The sequence below is a fragment of the Theropithecus gelada genome, chromosome 2, assembly GCF_003255815.1.
Source record: "Theropithecus gelada isolate Dixy chromosome 2, Tgel_1.0, whole genome shotgun sequence".
NCBI lineage: Eukaryota > Metazoa > Chordata > Mammalia > Primates > Cercopithecidae > Theropithecus > Theropithecus gelada.
Genome location: NC_037669.1, coordinates 41,749,796 through 41,766,969, shown reverse-complemented (window position 1 = coordinate 41,766,969; position 17,174 = coordinate 41,749,796). Strand labels below are relative to the sequence as shown.

General features: G+C 40.9%; 1 protein-coding gene across 2 annotated transcripts in view; it reads right to left on the bottom strand.

Annotated features, from left to right (window-relative positions):
- The window catches only part of SLC15A2 (solute carrier family 15 member 2), a 52,876-nt gene that overhangs the window by 24,006 nt on the left and 11,696 nt on the right, over nt 1-17,174 (bottom strand). Inside the window, exons 4-8 of one of the 2 annotated variants that reach the window (XM_025376944.1) lie at nt 10,604-10,696; nt 9,158-9,257; nt 6,981-7,071; nt 6,610-6,687; nt 147-229 (exon numbers count right to left, since the gene is read on the bottom strand). In XM_025376944.1, coding sequence (XP_025232729.1) covers nt 147-229; nt 6,610-6,687; nt 6,981-7,071; nt 9,158-9,257; nt 10,604-10,696 — 445 coding nt within the window. The remainder of the gene's footprint in view (nt 1-146; nt 230-6,609; nt 6,688-6,980; nt 7,072-9,157; nt 9,258-10,603; nt 10,697-17,174) is intronic. The other variant, XM_025376945.1, reaches the window with a different exon arrangement.

Sequence of the window (17,174 nt, the reverse complement as noted above, 5' to 3'; positions counted from 1 at the left end):
CTGATTAATCTCAGCTTGTTAAAAAACATGGAAATAGAACAGAGGTCATTGAGAAAAATGTATGTCCATGTTTGAAGGCCAAGATTCTCAGCATAGCATCTCTTTCTTTTGATTGAAAAAGGCAAGAAAACAATTTATGGACTTACCCAGATACATTTGAAAACTTGAGCCACTATGTTTCCTTCAGGGGGTGGTTTATTGTATATTTTGCTTCCCATTGCAAACACAACTGCAGTTGATACACAAACAAGTTTCTTAGCTTCTCATTCATTAGGTTGGTGCAAAGGTTATTGCGGTTTTGCCATTAATTTCAATGGCAAAAACCGCAATAACTTTTGCACCAACCTAAATAGCACATTCAATATATCAGTGCTAAGGGCAGGCTGCTGAACTGTGGGAGTGGTTGGGAAATCTCATAAAGAGGGAACTGACGTACATTTCCTGACTTTTGGAGTTATCAAAATTGCAGGAGCCAAGAGAAGATAAAATGGTATGTTGCTAAGAGAGAGATCTATTGAGACTTTCATGTAATGACAGAAGTGGAAGTCATCTGTGACTTCTTACTCTTCTTTCTCCATCTCCATATCTGAAATGTTACCAAGTTTTATTGGTCCTCTTTCTTTAATGTATTGCCTATTTGCCCCCTCTTTCACTTTACTACTGCTACCACTCTTGTTCAGGACTTCACAACTTGTACTTTGGATTATTAAAATGGCCACCAACTAGTTTCTCATTCCCTAGTCTCTTCCTTCTTTAATCTGATGCCAAATGTTTCTTTCCAGGACCTATTAATACTTTACTCACCCAAACTCCTGGCCTGAAAGACTTTCCCAAATTCACTGTTATCCTGATAGTTATTGTTAGCCCTACCATCTATTTGAAGGTTTATCACATGTACCTTGTTAAGCATTTTACATACATTAACTGATTTAGCTTGACAAAATATGTGCCGCTATCTCTATTTTATACATGAAGGAATATTAAGGAAATTAAGCACCCTATACAAGGTTACACTGCTAGAAAATACCAGAACTGGACTTTTGACCTGAGGCTTGACTGACTCAAAAATCTATGTATTTAATCCTTATAATGCATCTCACTCACTAATTCTTAGACACTACTGGTAACACAGGTGAAAAAAACAAGGTCCCTGTCCTCAAAGGAGCTCACCTGAACCTGCTGTTTCCCACTTTATATTTCATCAATCTTTTTGAGGTACCCTATACTGTAACCACTATTCATCATTTTGACAAACACTTCTATTCTATACAATTTCTGTTCTTGAGCTCATTCTGTTTCTTTCAGCCCATATCTCTGTCCTTTAACCACATCTCCACAGCTAATTTAAGGGGATTTCATTTCTTTAATTTTTCAAATTAACAATGAGCTGGTATTACCTTTGTAGTTTTAAAACAGTGGGTTTTTTTTCAATTTCATTAAATTAAACCCAATAGAAAAACTCCATCTTGGTTCCCTCCCAGATGCACTTTCCTCCTTAACAGATTTCCTAGCTTCAGCATGATGCCCCTCTAGTAGATCCTCTGCTAAAGATGATTGTTTCAGGGACCAGTAGCATTTTCCAGTATCCTTACACATCAGAATGCAGAGATCACTTTACTTTTCTCTCCCATCACTTTTAAATATCTCCATTCCTCTCAGTCAGATTCACTCTACCACTTTTTCTCATTCATCCTCTCAATTTCCCCAAAGCTTCTCCAAATAGCATCCTTTATCTATAACACCCTTCTCACGGTTGATAGAAAAAATAGTTCAGTAGAGGAATGCTAATCCTGAGAGTCAAGTGGGCAGATAAAAAAGTACCTAGAAGGCTGGGTGCAGTGGTTCACACTTGTAATCCCAGCACTTTGGGAGGCTGAGGCGGACGGATGACAAGGTCAAGAGATCGAGCTGACCAACCTGGCCAACATGGTGAAACCCTGTCTCGGCTAAAAATACAAAAATTAGCTGGGCGTGGTGGTGGGCACCTGTAGTCCCAGCTACTTAGGAGGCTGAGGCAGGAGAATCACTTGAACCTGGGAGGCGGAGATTGCAGTGAGCTGAGATTGTGCCACTGCACTCCAGTCTGGTGACACAGCGAGACTCCATCTCAAAAAAAAAAAAAAAAGGAGGTACCTAAAAAAGAGGAAAATTTTGGGTAGAGAATAAACTGCTCCTGAAACTAAGAATGATCCTAGAAAGAGGCTGGACCTTCGAATGGAAACTCCTTCAATTTCCTGCCACCAAATCTATTAATTCTTGTATTCACACTCATCCTGTCCTCCCTCCAGGTAGGTGAAGGTGATATTCCTCCTCCTATCCAAAGCCAATTTGCTCATATGTGTTTTCATACTGATTATACTGTCTTTATCTTGTATTTCAACTTCTTTCTGCACTGGATTATTCCTAATAACATTCAAACATGCTAAATATCCTTTCTTGAATCCATGTCACCTTCCAGCTATAAATACTATTTCACTTTCTTACTGATAGTGACAAGAGGCAGATAAATTCCCAGGCAGACATGGACGGGTCCCAGTGAAACCTGACCTTCAAGCCAAAGACAGTTTGAAGCCTGAAAACTGAGTTGCCGGTTCCTGATAGAGTCCATGACCTGAGTGAGAACTTCTATCTCCGTCTTACCCTCTCTCTCCATTGGTTCCTTTTGGATGATGGCTTTTAACCAATCAAGTGGTGCTTTTTCCAAACCCACCCATGGACCAATCAGCATGCACTCCCCCATTCAAAGCCCGTAAAAAACCCACACTAAGCCTCACAGACAGCTACCCACTTCGGGTCCCTTCTAGGAGCTCAGAGCTTTCCTTCTGCCACTCAGTAAAATTCTTCTCTTCTCTGCTTTACTCACTCTCTGGTGTCCACACACCTCATTTTTCTTGGTCATGGGACAAGGACCCGGAACTTGCTGAACTGTGGGTGGTGGGAATGAAAGGGCTGTGACACCCTTGGTCAGCTCACCAAGCTGTGGGCAGCGAGAATAAAAGAGCCGTAACACGCTCCTGCTCGCTAGACTACAGAAGAAAGAGAGTTGTAACATGCTCCTGCTCGTTGAACGACAGGAGTGAATAGCTGTAACATTTCTGGGGGCTCAGACCTCGGGAATTCCTGAACAGGAGATGTAACATCCCTTAGGGCTCTGCGATTGCTAGCATCTCTGAGTTTTTGGGTGCCACTGTGTTCCCCTTGTCTAGATGCCACACCCAACACAGAAGCTGCTCGCTGCATGCCTAGTCCAGTCATGGGCTGAGCATGGAGCTGGGCACAGCATGGAAGTAGGCACAGGATCTGAGCAGGTGGGAGCCAAGTGCAGCCTACCAGGCTGAGCAGGTGGAGCAAGCCCAGTGGGCCAGAGCAAGGCCCGAACAGAGGCGGCAGTGGCCACAGAGATTTCTGGCTGACAAAGCAGCACCAAAGGAATCCTGTAGCATTTACTTCTCAGTGTCCTCCAATCAGTCTTCAGCCTCCACCATTCTACCATAACTGATATAATCATACCAGTGACCTCCTTGTTGCTATATTTAATAGACATCTGTCACCCCTATCTTAATCTCCCACTCAGTAACATTTATCACGCTGAATGAATCCCTTCTTGAAATCCTCTTGGTATCCAAGATAGCACTATTACCACTTTGGCCATTCCTTCTTAGTCTTATTTGTGGGCTTTTCCTCTTTGCCTATCTTTTAAATCCTGGCACTCCTTGAAGTTTGAACCTATCCTCCCACCCCACTTTTTTTTTTAACCTTACTCTTATCTTACTAGCTTTTAGTTATCTATCTTCATTTCATGGTTTATTGCTACCCATATACTAATGACTCCAGATCTATATCTATAGTGCAAACATTTCTTCTACGCTCTAATCTTGTATTTCCAAATAACTGTTTGGTAACTCCAATTAAATATTCCAACTACATATAAAATGCAACATGTTCAAAACTAAATTTATCAACATTGCCCCAAACTGGCTTTTCCTCAGTATCTCAGTTAATGACCCCACTGCCTACCCAGTTGCTCAAGGTTCAGAACACTACATTAAACCTTGACTTATCTTCTCCCTTACTTAACATATGTAACCATTCTAAGGTTTGTTAATTCAACCAGGGCCAGATTAGGGTGAACTGAGTGAGGCACTCATCTCAAGCACTAAATTTAAGCAAATATCAAAAAATTCAGTAATCAAAATAAATATTATCCTTGCCTCATCTGAACACAATCCTTTCTCTACATTATAGAAACATCATTGAGAAATTAAAATCTAGCAATTATTCATCTGTTAAAATGTTTTGAGAGTTCCCCACTCTCCCTCACAATGAAGTTCTAATTCCTTGCTGGTTTAAAAGGCCCTTCATTATCTGGTTTCTGGCAGTTTCTCCTCTTTATCATTCTCTTTCATGCTTTAAGTAATCCGAATGCCTTTAAAGCTTTTAAACATGTCATGCTATTTCTCAGCCTCTTGTCTTACAGCTACTGTGTCCTCTTTCTGCATCACTTATAATTTCTTTATTGATTAACTGCTGTTCGGCCCTTAGGTCTCACCTTAAATGTCATTTCTTTAGGCAAACTTTTTACAACCCCCAAAGTATTATTTATTTATTTATTATTTTATTCATTTATTTATTTATGAGATGGGGCTTGTTCTGTTGCCCAGGCTGAAGTGCAGTGGCACAATCGTGGCTCACTGCAGCCTTGACCTTCCAGGCTCAAGCGATCCTCCCATCTCAGCTCCCAAATAGTTGGGATCATAGGTGTGTGCCATCATATTCCACTAATTTTTAAATGTTTGTATAGATGGAGTCATGCTATGTTGTCCAGGATAGTCTCAAACTCCTGAGCTCACGCAATCCTCCTGCCTCGGCCTCCCACAGGTGTGAGCCACTGTGCCCGGTCCCTCAAGGTCTTAATTAAACATTCCTTTTATGTGGTTCCCATAGCTCTCTCTGTACTTTCCTAGATCATACTATATTGATCTGGGAAATACTGATCATACTATATTGTAAATTCCTTTTACTTGTTTGCCTTCCTCTCTCTACTGAACTATATAGCTCTTTGGGAACATGAACTCTCCAGGTATCCAATTCACCAGTGTGATCCCAATACCTAGCACATAATATGGCACACAACAGGTTCATTAAATGTTGGTTAAATAAATGATTGAATGAAAAAATAAATTAATTGGCTGGGCGCGGTGGCTCATGCCTATAATCCTAGCACTTTGGGAGGCCGAGGCGGGTGGATCACAAGGTCAGGAGATCGAGACCATCCTGGCTAACACGGTGAAACTCCGTCTCTACTAAAAACACAAAAAATTAGCCAGGCATGGTGGCGGGTGCCTATAGTCCCAGCTACTTGGAAGGCTGAGGCAGGAGAATGCCAGGAGGCAGAGCTTGCAGTGAGCCAAGATCATGCCACTGCACTCCAGCCTGAGTGACAGAGTGAGACTCTGTCTCAAAAAAGAAAAAAAAAAAAAAGAAAAAAGAAATTAATTATAGTAAAAGATCAGAGATTTGAGTTATTGATTAGTATCCAGAAAACTGAAGCTGCTGACTAACAATGACAGCTAGCACTTAACATTTCATAATTTATAAAACATTTCATTTATATCGTCTCTTTTTTATCTTCATAATTACTCTATTATGTAAATATTATTATCATGCAAATATTCGGGAAAATATTTGGCTTTGAATGAAGAAGGAAATAGGGAATATATTATCACAGCTCACCTATAATAAATTTCCTTGGCATTGGGAATTCTGAGTACTACTATCACCGCCCTCCCATCCACTCCCTGTTAAATAATACACTGAACATTGAGTCTCTGGGCTGTTTTTCCTCTGTTGAGCTCTTTATGGGTTTGCACTGGATATCTTCCAGGGGGGTGTCACGCTGAGGCTCAGAGTGAGAACAGGTTTCCAGGTCAATGATTAGAAATAATCATGCCCAAGTTTTCCCTCAGGCTGTGTAAAATAAGGAACACCATATCCCTCTTCTCTTCCAGGACTGGGTTCTCAGGGATAAAAAGAACGCCACTTGATTTAAGTTGCATTAATTTTCACCTACTTATTCACCTCCTCTTATTCTCTTTACTCAAGGGCAGACTCTTTGGGGGCACTCCAGGGGGGCACTACAGAGCAGGGCAGAAATAGCTAAACCTAGAAGCTGTTTTAAAAGGCTTAGAGAATTTAAAATCTTTTCCAATTACCAGATAAATAAGTATCATATGAAGTAAACTAGTTTGAAAGAGGGTTATCTTCCTTGCTTCCCTATATATTGTAGTGCAGAGCAGTGGATCTCCACCTTGAGTATACATTAGAATGACCCGAGATACTAAGAAATGCCCAAGTCCCTGACTGGCCCAGAGTTTGATCTTTTTTAAGGCTCCCCAGAAAGCATCTATGCAACCTTGGACACTTTTCTTAAAGTTTCTGACCTCATTCAGAATCTACCTCCAAAGTTGAGGGGAAACCCTTACAATAACTGTTGCCCAATAGGCCCTAGTGTGAGGATTGAATGAAACAGCTCGTGTAAAGTGCCTACATGATGCTTTACATGTGACAGGTATCAATGATTACTAGTTTCCTTTGCTTCACTGAACTTACCAAGTGCAATTACCATGAGCAATCCTGGAACTCCAAAAGCCAATGCATAGCAGTCTTCTCCAAAACACTGCACATCTCCTAAAGAAAATGGGATGTGAGGAGGAAAGTAACTCTGAGTCTTGAATATTTGATGTTTTATTCTACAAGTTCAGGTTGTCAAATAAACCTGAGCTTGCAGAATAGACATAACCATCCTCTTTCCTCCCATTACCCAATCCATAATTCTTCCTTTGGGCCAGACAAATCAAGACTAAAATAAATTTTCACAGGTTATCAAGCTCTTATAAAAGGAGACGATGGACAGGAGAAAGCCTTGAACAGCTTTTTGGCTGACCAGAGCAAAGCCTTTTCCCATCAGAAAAAATCCTAACCTCTCAGCATGGGTGTGATAAATGTAGAAATCAAGCTCCCTGCATTGATGGACAGGTAGAAGACTGAGAAGTATCTAGTCCGTTCCTCTGCCTGAAACAAACAGGATAAATCATCAGTGCAATGTGTCCCCTAGCTCCAGCCCCATTCCATGTTCAGATTCAGAGCTGAAGGTACATACAAAGAGAAAGATTCAGATATTGCCTCCATAATACCTGAATTTCATATTATTAATAGATATTTAAAAACATGGCTGGGGGACCCCAATCATTTACTCACCTTTCAAACTCCAGAGCAGCTTTAACATTCTTTTCCTCCCTTTGCATAGGTTAAAAATAATCTTCCTGTCTTCAGTGCCACTACTGTGTCCTGTATATAACTATTTGAATATTAATGTCTTTGCATTAAATGTCTGCATTTGTGTGTGTGTGTGTGTGTGTGTGTGTGTGTGTGTGTGTGTGTGTGTTTTGTTTTTGTTTTTGTTTTTCTGAAATGGAGTCTCACTCTGTTGCCCAGGCTGGAGTGCAGTGGCGCAATCTCAGCTCACTGCAAACTCTGCCTCCTGGGCTCAAGCCATTCTCCTGCCTCTGCCTCCCATAAATGTCTGTTTTGTCAGTATGTTGTGAGTTTCTTTAGAGCAGAAATTTTATCTTACTAATTTCTGTAATCCCCAGTACCTTGCACAGCATCTGACATATATTAGGGACTCGATAAATGTTTATTGACTGTATTAACTAAGTGAATGCCTGATTTAGTTAAATAATAGATTTTGTGGTAGGAGTGTATGGTAGGAATAGTACCAGAACATAGGACAGTAGAGTCAACTGTTAATGAAGCAGGATAGTTCATCTAGTGCTTAAGGGAGATCTGCCAGAGAGTCTAAAAAGAAATCAGCAGGCTTAGAAGTGGCTAGTAGAAACCTGGAGGCGGATTCGTCCTACTAAGTGAAATATCTTTGTGGAGCAGTTATCAAATGAAACAACTTTCAAATAAAGTTGCTGATGTTTCATTCATTATACACTGACATGCTTCATTCTGACACCCCAGATCTCTCCCTGCCACATTAGAACAACAAGTCCTTCCCCATTGTCTATTTATAGTGTGTTTTGTTTCCTCTCCTGGTTTCAATTTAAACCTTATTCCACTCATCTAATTTATATAGTTCATCATACATAGGGTCCCACTTGCCAAAAGTTGGTTCTTTCTCCAAAGTCAGCAAGCAATTATGATCTATGGACTCTTGGACAGATAAAGAGTATAAAATAACCCAAATGGCCTGAAAGGTGGGAAAAACACTAGAAGACAGGACAGCATAGCAGAGGCAGAAAGAGATAATAGGCATTATATCAGGGTAGAAGAGGGAAAAGGAAAGAGAGAGAGAGAGAGTAGGGGGCGGGGAAAGAGAGAGAGAGAGAGAAGTGGTGAGGGGGAAAAAGAGAAACTGGAAAAAAGATAAACAGTTAGAGAAGACGGAATGGATACATGAAGACAGACAAAACTGAAAACTGGAAACAAAAGTGAGGAAGCCAGAAATGTTGAAAGATCTAGAAATAGACTACTTCCTTGCCTATTTGTCACTGCTTTCTCATAGAGGCCCATTTATTTTTCACTACTGGTAATGGAAAGTATTTAGGAAGAGAGGGAATGATCAGCCAGGGAAATTCATCTATAGACATTCATTATGTTTCCTTGCAATTGGTCATTTTCCCCTTTCATGGAATCTCAAAATGAGATGCTTAAATCATCTCTATACTACTCATCACCTCCCATTCCCAAAGTGCTTACCATATCTCTTCCTAAACACCTCAAGTTAGAGTAAACTTAACAATTGTTTGAAGTTTTTCCACCCATCAGGCAAAACACTGGCTTCTTGGAGGCTTTCACTCATTGGTCTCAGGTTTAATCACTGACATCCTTCCAGCATCTATAAGCAGCTATATTTTCCTTCAACCTTTCCGCATAAGACATGCCTTTTAGTTAATCTACCACCCTGGTCTCTTTCCTTTGAAACTGTTTCAGTTTTCCTCACTATTAATGACCAGTATCCAGCATTGAATACAACTGCTCAGGTAAGATCTGATCAGTAGATTACTTCAATCTTGGCAAATGGCTACCTGCCAGGTACCACTGTTAATGCTGGCTTTATATTCTTGAAAATACAAAATAACAGGATTCTTACATGTTTTTCTTCAAACTGGTCTCCACCAAAAGCTGCCACACAGGGTTTGATGCCTCCTGTCCCCAAAGCTATTAGACTCAGGCCGACTAATGATAGGACTCTGAAATGGAGAGGTGAGAATGCCAACCATGTTGATACTAAATGCACCTGTAGAGATGGACTACATAGCTGCAGAGGGGAAAACATGTGTACAAGGGCAAAGATTCCCTTCACATTTCTACCCCATTGGTACTTTCCATTTGCCTTTATTCCTAGGAGGTATTCATGGGCACTTACCATATTTATGATCCTTTGGCTTCTGCAAGAAAGTATGCATTACGTGGGAAGATTTCATCCCTGGTAGTTCCATTTACCCCTTACGAGCATCCGATAGAAACAGATACTGAAGGAACTCCAAAGTTAACACACTGGTTCCCAATCTTGTTTTAGTCAAAGGAGTACTTCAACAGAAAGACCTTTTAAGGACCCTGATCTCACATATCCTCACCAAAATTTTAAAAAATATATAAAATGTTCAAATTCATCATAACTAATAGCAACAGTGTCAAAGATATTTGACGGGACACCAATAAGAAAGTAGTATTTATTAAATATCAAGGCCAGGTGCAGAGGCTACGCCAGCACTTTGAGAAGCCGAGGCGGGTGGATTACCTGAGGTCCGGAGTTCAAGACCAGCCTGGTCAACGTGGTAAAACCCCGTCTCTACTAAAAATACAAAAATCAGCCAGGTGTGGTGGCGGGCACCTGTAATCCCAGCTACTCGGGAGGCTGAGGTGGGAGAATCACTTGAACCCAGGAGGCAGAGACTTCAGTGAGCTAAAATCACCCCACTGTACTCCAGCCTGGGCAACAGAGCAAGACTCTGTCTAAAAACAAACAAAATTTCTAACTCATAGGATAAATACATGTACACAGGCACACAGGTGCATTATAACATGAATACATATAAACTGCTTTGTGAACAGCTGTAATCCTCTCTACTGACTGAACAAACAGACATCAGAATTTATCAAATGCCTCTGATCCCATAAACATCAATAGCAACTGAAATATATGGAACTACACATAAATGTAAATATTCGAAGCTTTGAGTATGACTTCTACAATTAATTATAAGGAAACATTATAGACTTTTTTTTTTTAACCCTGGTAAAGTATAGTTGCATGGATGAATAAAAAGGTGAGGGAATATGTAGGGTGTGAAGGTTTTGTTTATTTTCAAGCATATGAAGAGGATACTAACTAGGCATTCTACAAGTCCCAAAAACAGATGAGCTCAGATAAAGCAGGAAAGAGTTCAACTGGTTATAAGACTGTTTTTCTTAACCTCTTTTGTAGTAAAACTGTAGATTGGAAATAAAGGGACATCTCTGGTAAGAAAATAGAAAATCATTTGTAACGAATGTTTGAGAAAAGTAGTTTAGTTGATTCCATGATTTTACTCACGTGTGTACCACTTGTCCTCCCAGTATTGGTAAGGCACCCAAGGACTTGATCACATGGCCAAGCACATACACCAAGGAGAGATAGATGATTGTCCTGTTGAGAGAGCTAAATCAGTCAGTCTAAAACCAGAACTGAGAGACTTGAATAATACAGACTTAGGGTTCATACTGTTCTCAGTGTGGGGATAAATGGAGGAGGAGGAGGAAGGAGTGGAGGAGGAAAGAATTATCTGAGAAATCCAAATAGAGACAATAATGTGAGTGAAGTAAACAGACTAGGAAAAAGGAGTGGAATTCTTCACTCTGTAGTGTTCAAGTTCCCTTCCTATACCCACCTTCCCCTTTCCTTCTACCCGCTCACTTCACACATACACAGAGAAACCCTACTTTGTACGGACATGACAAGAACAAGGTGGATTTGTAGCAAAAGTAATAATGTTTTAAAATGGGAGAACCAGTAGAAGAGGATATTTGGACTTTAGGCGTTTTTCTCAAGGAATGTCTTTTGCTGTAGGGAGCAAGAGGGGTCAAGGAAGAACTTCAAGTAAACAGGAATGGCTAACCCAACAACTTCCTCAAAATTAAAGAAGCACTGGGAGGTAGAAAGCTCTCAGGTTCAGCCTGGGTAACTTGGATTCTTGGATTAATTGTAATCCTCACCACAGTTTCTTCAGGGACAAGTTAACAAGGGTAAGAAAGGAGGCAGGGACTTAGAATAGACTGTCCAGTTATGAAAACCATGCAGTTGGAAGGAACATTCTGTTGTATTGTTTTCTCAAAGAACTTGAACAGCAAATAGAAAGTAGAAGAATAAGGAACTCCACTAAGAACATATAGAGAGATTCACACATTGGAATATGGCACACTACAACATATATTCCTTATGTGTACTACCACACCACCATTCCTACATACAAGTAGAATGTTAGCATTATAATGAACCTTGGAAATTATACAGTTTACACCTGCAATTTTTAAGATGCTATATGCTAATGTGGAATGAAGAGAATAGAATGGAATAAAGACAGCAAAGAGAGGCCGGAGATGTCAAAACTCTCAGGATGTGGATTTCTCATTCTAAGTGCCTAATCCTTGGGTCGGCTTTCTAGGGCAGGGACCTTAAAGGGTCTGGGGGGTAGGGGGCAGGAAGTTAGGTAACTAGGCTGGGCACGGTGGCTCACGCCTGTAATCCCAGCACTTTGTGGGGCCAAGGCAGGTGGATCACGAGGTCAGGAGATCGAGACCATCCCGACTAACATGGTGAAACCCTATCTCTACCAAAAATATAAAAATTAGCTGGACATAGGGACATGCGCCTATAATCCCAGCTATGCGGGAGGCTGAGGCAGGAGAATTGTTTGAACCAGGAAGTCAGAGGTTACAGTGAGCCAAGAGATGGTGCCACTGCACTCCAGGCTGGTGAGAGAGCAAGACTCCATCTCAAAAAAAAAAAAAAAAAAGAAGTTAGGTGACTAATGTAGGACTAATTAACATCAGGGGACGGGACAAGCTTTCCCAAAAGATCTTGTAACATCTTCTAGAGAAAGGTTCTCCTTGTTGTAATAAGAAGAATAAATAGCAAGAAAGGGAACAGAAAAAAAATGCTAGCTATCATGAACCCCAAACAGATTATCTATCTTAGATCATCATAGAGGGGAAAAAAAGGAGTTTGAGCCAAAGTGATAAAGTCTGAGTAGTAAGATCAGTATCGAATTGATGGACTAAATCAGGGGTGTCCAATCTTTTGGCTTCCCTGGGCCACATTGGAAGATGTATTGTCTTGGGCCACACATAAAATACACCAACACTAACAATAGTTGGTGAGTTAAAAAAAAAAAAATTATCATAATGTTTTAAGAAAGTTTACAAATTTGTATTGGGCCACATTCAAAGCTGTTCTGGGCTCCATGTGGCTTGCAGGCTGTAGGTTGGACAAGCTTGGACTAAATGAATGACAGAAGTATAAGTAGTTTAGGAGGAAAATAGGCAACCTTATAGATAAAAACAAAACAAAAAACAAAACAAAACAAAAAACAAATAAACCCTCATAGGAAATAGTTTAGATATGAAGGATATCAGAGAGGAAACTAACGGCAGGAAACTAATAGGAGGAGCAAGAAGTCAAGAGACCTGAAAATTCTGCATTTGAAATGGGATATTAGAGTCATTGTAATCCCAACCACAGGACACAGAAATGCTTTAGGTTGACGTCACTAATCCTTCAATTTTACAAATCAAGAAACTGAAATCCAGACAGGTCAAATGACATTTCTAAACAGTGACTTTTGGGCTAGTTGCAGTGGCTCACCCCTATAATCCCAGCACTTTGCGGGGCTGAGGTGGATGGATCACTTGAGGTCAAGAGCTCAAGATCAGCCTGGCCAACACGGTGAAAACTCACCTCCACTAAAAATACAAAAATTAGCCAGGCATGGTGGTGCGTGCCTGTAATCCCAGCTACTTGGGAGGCTGAGATGGGCAGATCACTTGAACCCAGGAGGCAGAGGTTGCAGTGAGCCAAGATCCCACACCACTGCACTCCAGCTTGGGAGACAGAACGACACTCCATCTCAAAGAAATAAAAAAATAAATTAATTAAATAAATAAATAAAAATAAATAAACAGTGACTTTCTTTTATTGTAGAGATGAGGTCTTGTGATGCTGACCAGGCTGGTCTCAAACTCCTGGCCTCAAACAGTCCTCCTGCCTCAGCCTCCCAAAGTGCTAGGATTACAGACATGAGCCACTACAGCTGGCCCCAAAGTGACATTTTAATTAGTATTAGGGTTAGGTGTAGAACTTCTATATTTAACTCATAACCCAGCATTCCTTTGGTTTTATCACAAACAAGTTAATGTGGAAAAAGGAAATGGAAGAGAAAGAAGTAATATATTTTATTTCACCATAAGAATATAAAAAGCCAGAGCCATTTTTAGTAGGAGCTTAGGAACCGAGAAGAGGTATATACAGAGGTTGAGAGTGTGTAGTGATGGAAGAGGAAGAGACCTTGCATGAAGAAAAGAAGGTCAGTTCAGATCAGACAAAAAAGAGGAGAAAGGACATACTATGCAGACCCACTGGGAGAAAGAGAAAAGATAAGTGTGGAGAAGACATTCAAAAGCATAATAACTCCAAGATGGCCAAATAGGAACAGCTCCGGTTTGTAGCTCCCAGCGTGGTTGATGCAGAAGATGGTGATTTCTGCATTTCCAACTAAGGTACGCGGTTCACCTCACTGGGACTGGTTGGACAGTGGGTGTAGCCCATGGAGAGTGAGCCAAAGCACGGTGGGGCATCGCCTCACCCGGGAAGCACAAGGGGTTGGGGGATTTCCCTTTTCTAGCCAAGGGAAGCCATGACAGACTGTACCTGGAAAATCGGGACACTCCTAACCAAATACTGTGCTTTTCCAATGATCTTAGCAAATGGCACACCAGGAGATTATATCCTGCGCCTGGCTCAGTGGGTCCCATGCTCACGGAGCCTTGCTCACTTCTAGTGCAGCAGTCTGAGGTTGACCCGCAAGGCAGCAGCCTAGCAGAGGGAGGGGGCATCTGCCATTGCTGAGGCTTGAGTAGGTAAACAAAGCAGCCAGGGAAGCTTGAACTGGATGGAGCCCACCACAGCTCTGCAAGGCCTGCTGCCTCCATAGACCCCACCTCTGGGGTCAGGGCATAGTGGAACAAAAGGCAGCAGAAACTTCTGCAGACCTAAACGTCCCTGTCTGACAGCTGTGAAGACAGCAGTGGTTCTCCCAGCATGATTTTTGAGCTCTGAGAAAGGATAGACTGCCTCCTCAAGTGGGTCCCTGAAGCCCATGTAGCCTAACTGGGAGACATCTCTCAGTGGGGACTGACTGACACCTCATACAGGCAGGTGCCCCTCTGGGATGAAGCTTACAGAGGAAGGATCAGGCAGCAATGTTTTCTGTTCTGCAATATTTGCTGTTCTGCAGCCTCCACTGGTGATACCTGGCAAACAGGGTCTGGAGTGGACCTCCAGCAAACTCCAACAGACCTGCAGCTGAGGGACCTGACTGTTAGAAGGAAAACTAACAAACAGAAAGAAATAGCATCAATATCAACAGAAAGTACATCCGCACCAAAACCACATCTGTAGGTCACCAGCATCAAAGACCAAAGGTAGATAAAACCACAAAGATGGGGAGAAACTAGAGCAGAAAAGCTGAAAATTCTAAAAACTAGAGCACCTGTTCTCCTCCGAAGGATTGCAGCTCCTTGCCAACAATGGAACAAAGCTGGATGGAGAATGATTTTGATGAACTGACAGAAGTAGGCTTCAGAAGGTTGGTAATAATAAACTTCTCGAAGATAAAGGAGGATGTTTGAACCCATTACAAGGAAGCTAAAAAACTTGGAAAAGATTAGATGAATGGCTAACTAAAATAAACACTGTAGAGAAGACCTTAAATGACCTGATGGAGCTGAAAACCATGGCATGAGAACTATGTGATGCATGCACAAGCTTCAATAGCCAATTCAAACAAGTGGAAGAAAGGGTATCAGTGATTGAACATCAAACGAATGAAATAAAGCAAGAAGAGAAGTTTAAAGAAAAAAGAGTAAAAAGAAATGAACAAAGCCTCCAAGAATATAGTACTATGTGAAAACACCAAATCTACATTTGATTGGTGTACCTGAAAGTGACAGGGAGAATGGAACCAAGTTGGAAAACACTCTTCAAGATATTATCCAGGACAACTTCCCCAGCCTAGCGAGGGAGGCCAACATTCAAATTCAGGAAATACAGAGAACACCACAAAGATACTCCTTGAGAAGAACAACCCCGAGACACCTAATTGTCAGATTCACCAAAGTTGAAATGAAGGAAAAAATGTTAAGGGCAGCCAGAGAGAAATGTCAGGTTACCCACAAAGGCAAGCCCATCAGACTAACAGCAGCTCTATTGGCCAGAAGAGAGTGGGGGAATTAAACACTCTTAAAGAAAAGAATTTTCAACCCAGAATTTCATATCCAGCCAAACTAAGCTTCATAAGTGAAGGAGAAATAAAATCCTTTACAGACAAGCAAATGCTGAGAGATTTTGTCACTACCAGGCCTGCCTTACAAGAGATCCTGAAGGTAGCACTAAATGTGGAAAGGAACAACCGGTACCAGCAACTGCAAAAACATGCCAAATTGTAAAGACCATCAATGCTAGAAAGAAACTGCATCAACTAACGGGCAAAGTAACCAGCTAACATCATAATGACAGGATCAAATTCACACATAACAATATTAACCTTAAATGTAAATGGGCTGAATGCCCCAATTAAAAGACACAGACTGGCAAATTGCATAAAGAATCAAGACCCATCAGTGTGCTGTATTCAGGAGACCCATCTCAAGTGCAGAGACACACATAGGCTAAAAATAAAGGGATGGAGGAAGATCTACCCAATCTACCAAGCAAATGGAAAGCAAAAAAAAGCAGTGGTTACAATCCTAGTCTCTGATAAAACAGACTTTAAACCAACAAAGATCAAAAGAGACATGGAAGGCCATTACATAATGGTAAAGGGATCAGTTCAACAAGAAGACCTAGCTATCCTGAATATATATGGACCCACTACAGGAGCACCCAGATTCATAAAACAAGTCCTTAGAGACCTACAAAGAGACTTAGACTCCCACACAATAATAATGGAAGACTTTAACACCCTACTGTCAATATTAGACAGATCAATGAGACAGAAGGTTAACAAGGATATCCAGGACATGAATTCAGCTCTGCACCAAGTGGACCTAATAAACATCTACAGAACTCTCCACTCCAAATCAACAGAATATACATTCTTCTCAGCACCACATGGCACTTATTCCAAAAGTGACCACATAGTTGGAAGTAAAGCACTCCTCAGCAAATGTAAAAGAACAAAAATCACAACAAACTGTCTCTCAGACCATAGTGCAATCAAATTAGAACTCAGGATTAAGAAACACACTCAAAACCACATGACTACATGGAAACTGAACAACCTGCTTCTAAACGACTACTAGGTAAAAACGAAATGAAGGCAGAAATAAAGATGTTCTTTGAAACCAATGAGAACACTGGCTTTCAAATGTTGAAAGCCAAATTGACACAACATACCAGAATCTCTGGGACACATTTAAAGCAGTGTTTAGAGGTAAATTTATAGCACTAAATGCCCACAAGAGAAAGTAGGAAAGATCTAAAATTGACACCCTAACATCACCATTAAAAGAACTAGAGAAGCAAGAGCAAACAAATTTAAAAGTTAGCAGAAGGCAAGAAACAACTAAGATCAGAGCAGAACTCAAGGAGATAGAGACACAAAAAACCCTTCAAAAAACCAATGAATCCAGGAGCTGGATTTTTGAAAAGATCAACAAAATTGATAGACTGCTAGCAAGACTAATAAAGAGAAAAGAGAGAAGAATCAAATGGACACAATAAAAAATGATAAAGGGGATATCACCACCAATCCCATAGAAATACAAATTACCATCAGAGAATACTGTAAACACCTCTATGCAAATAAACTAGAAAATCTAGAAGAAATGGATAAATTCCTGGACACATACAC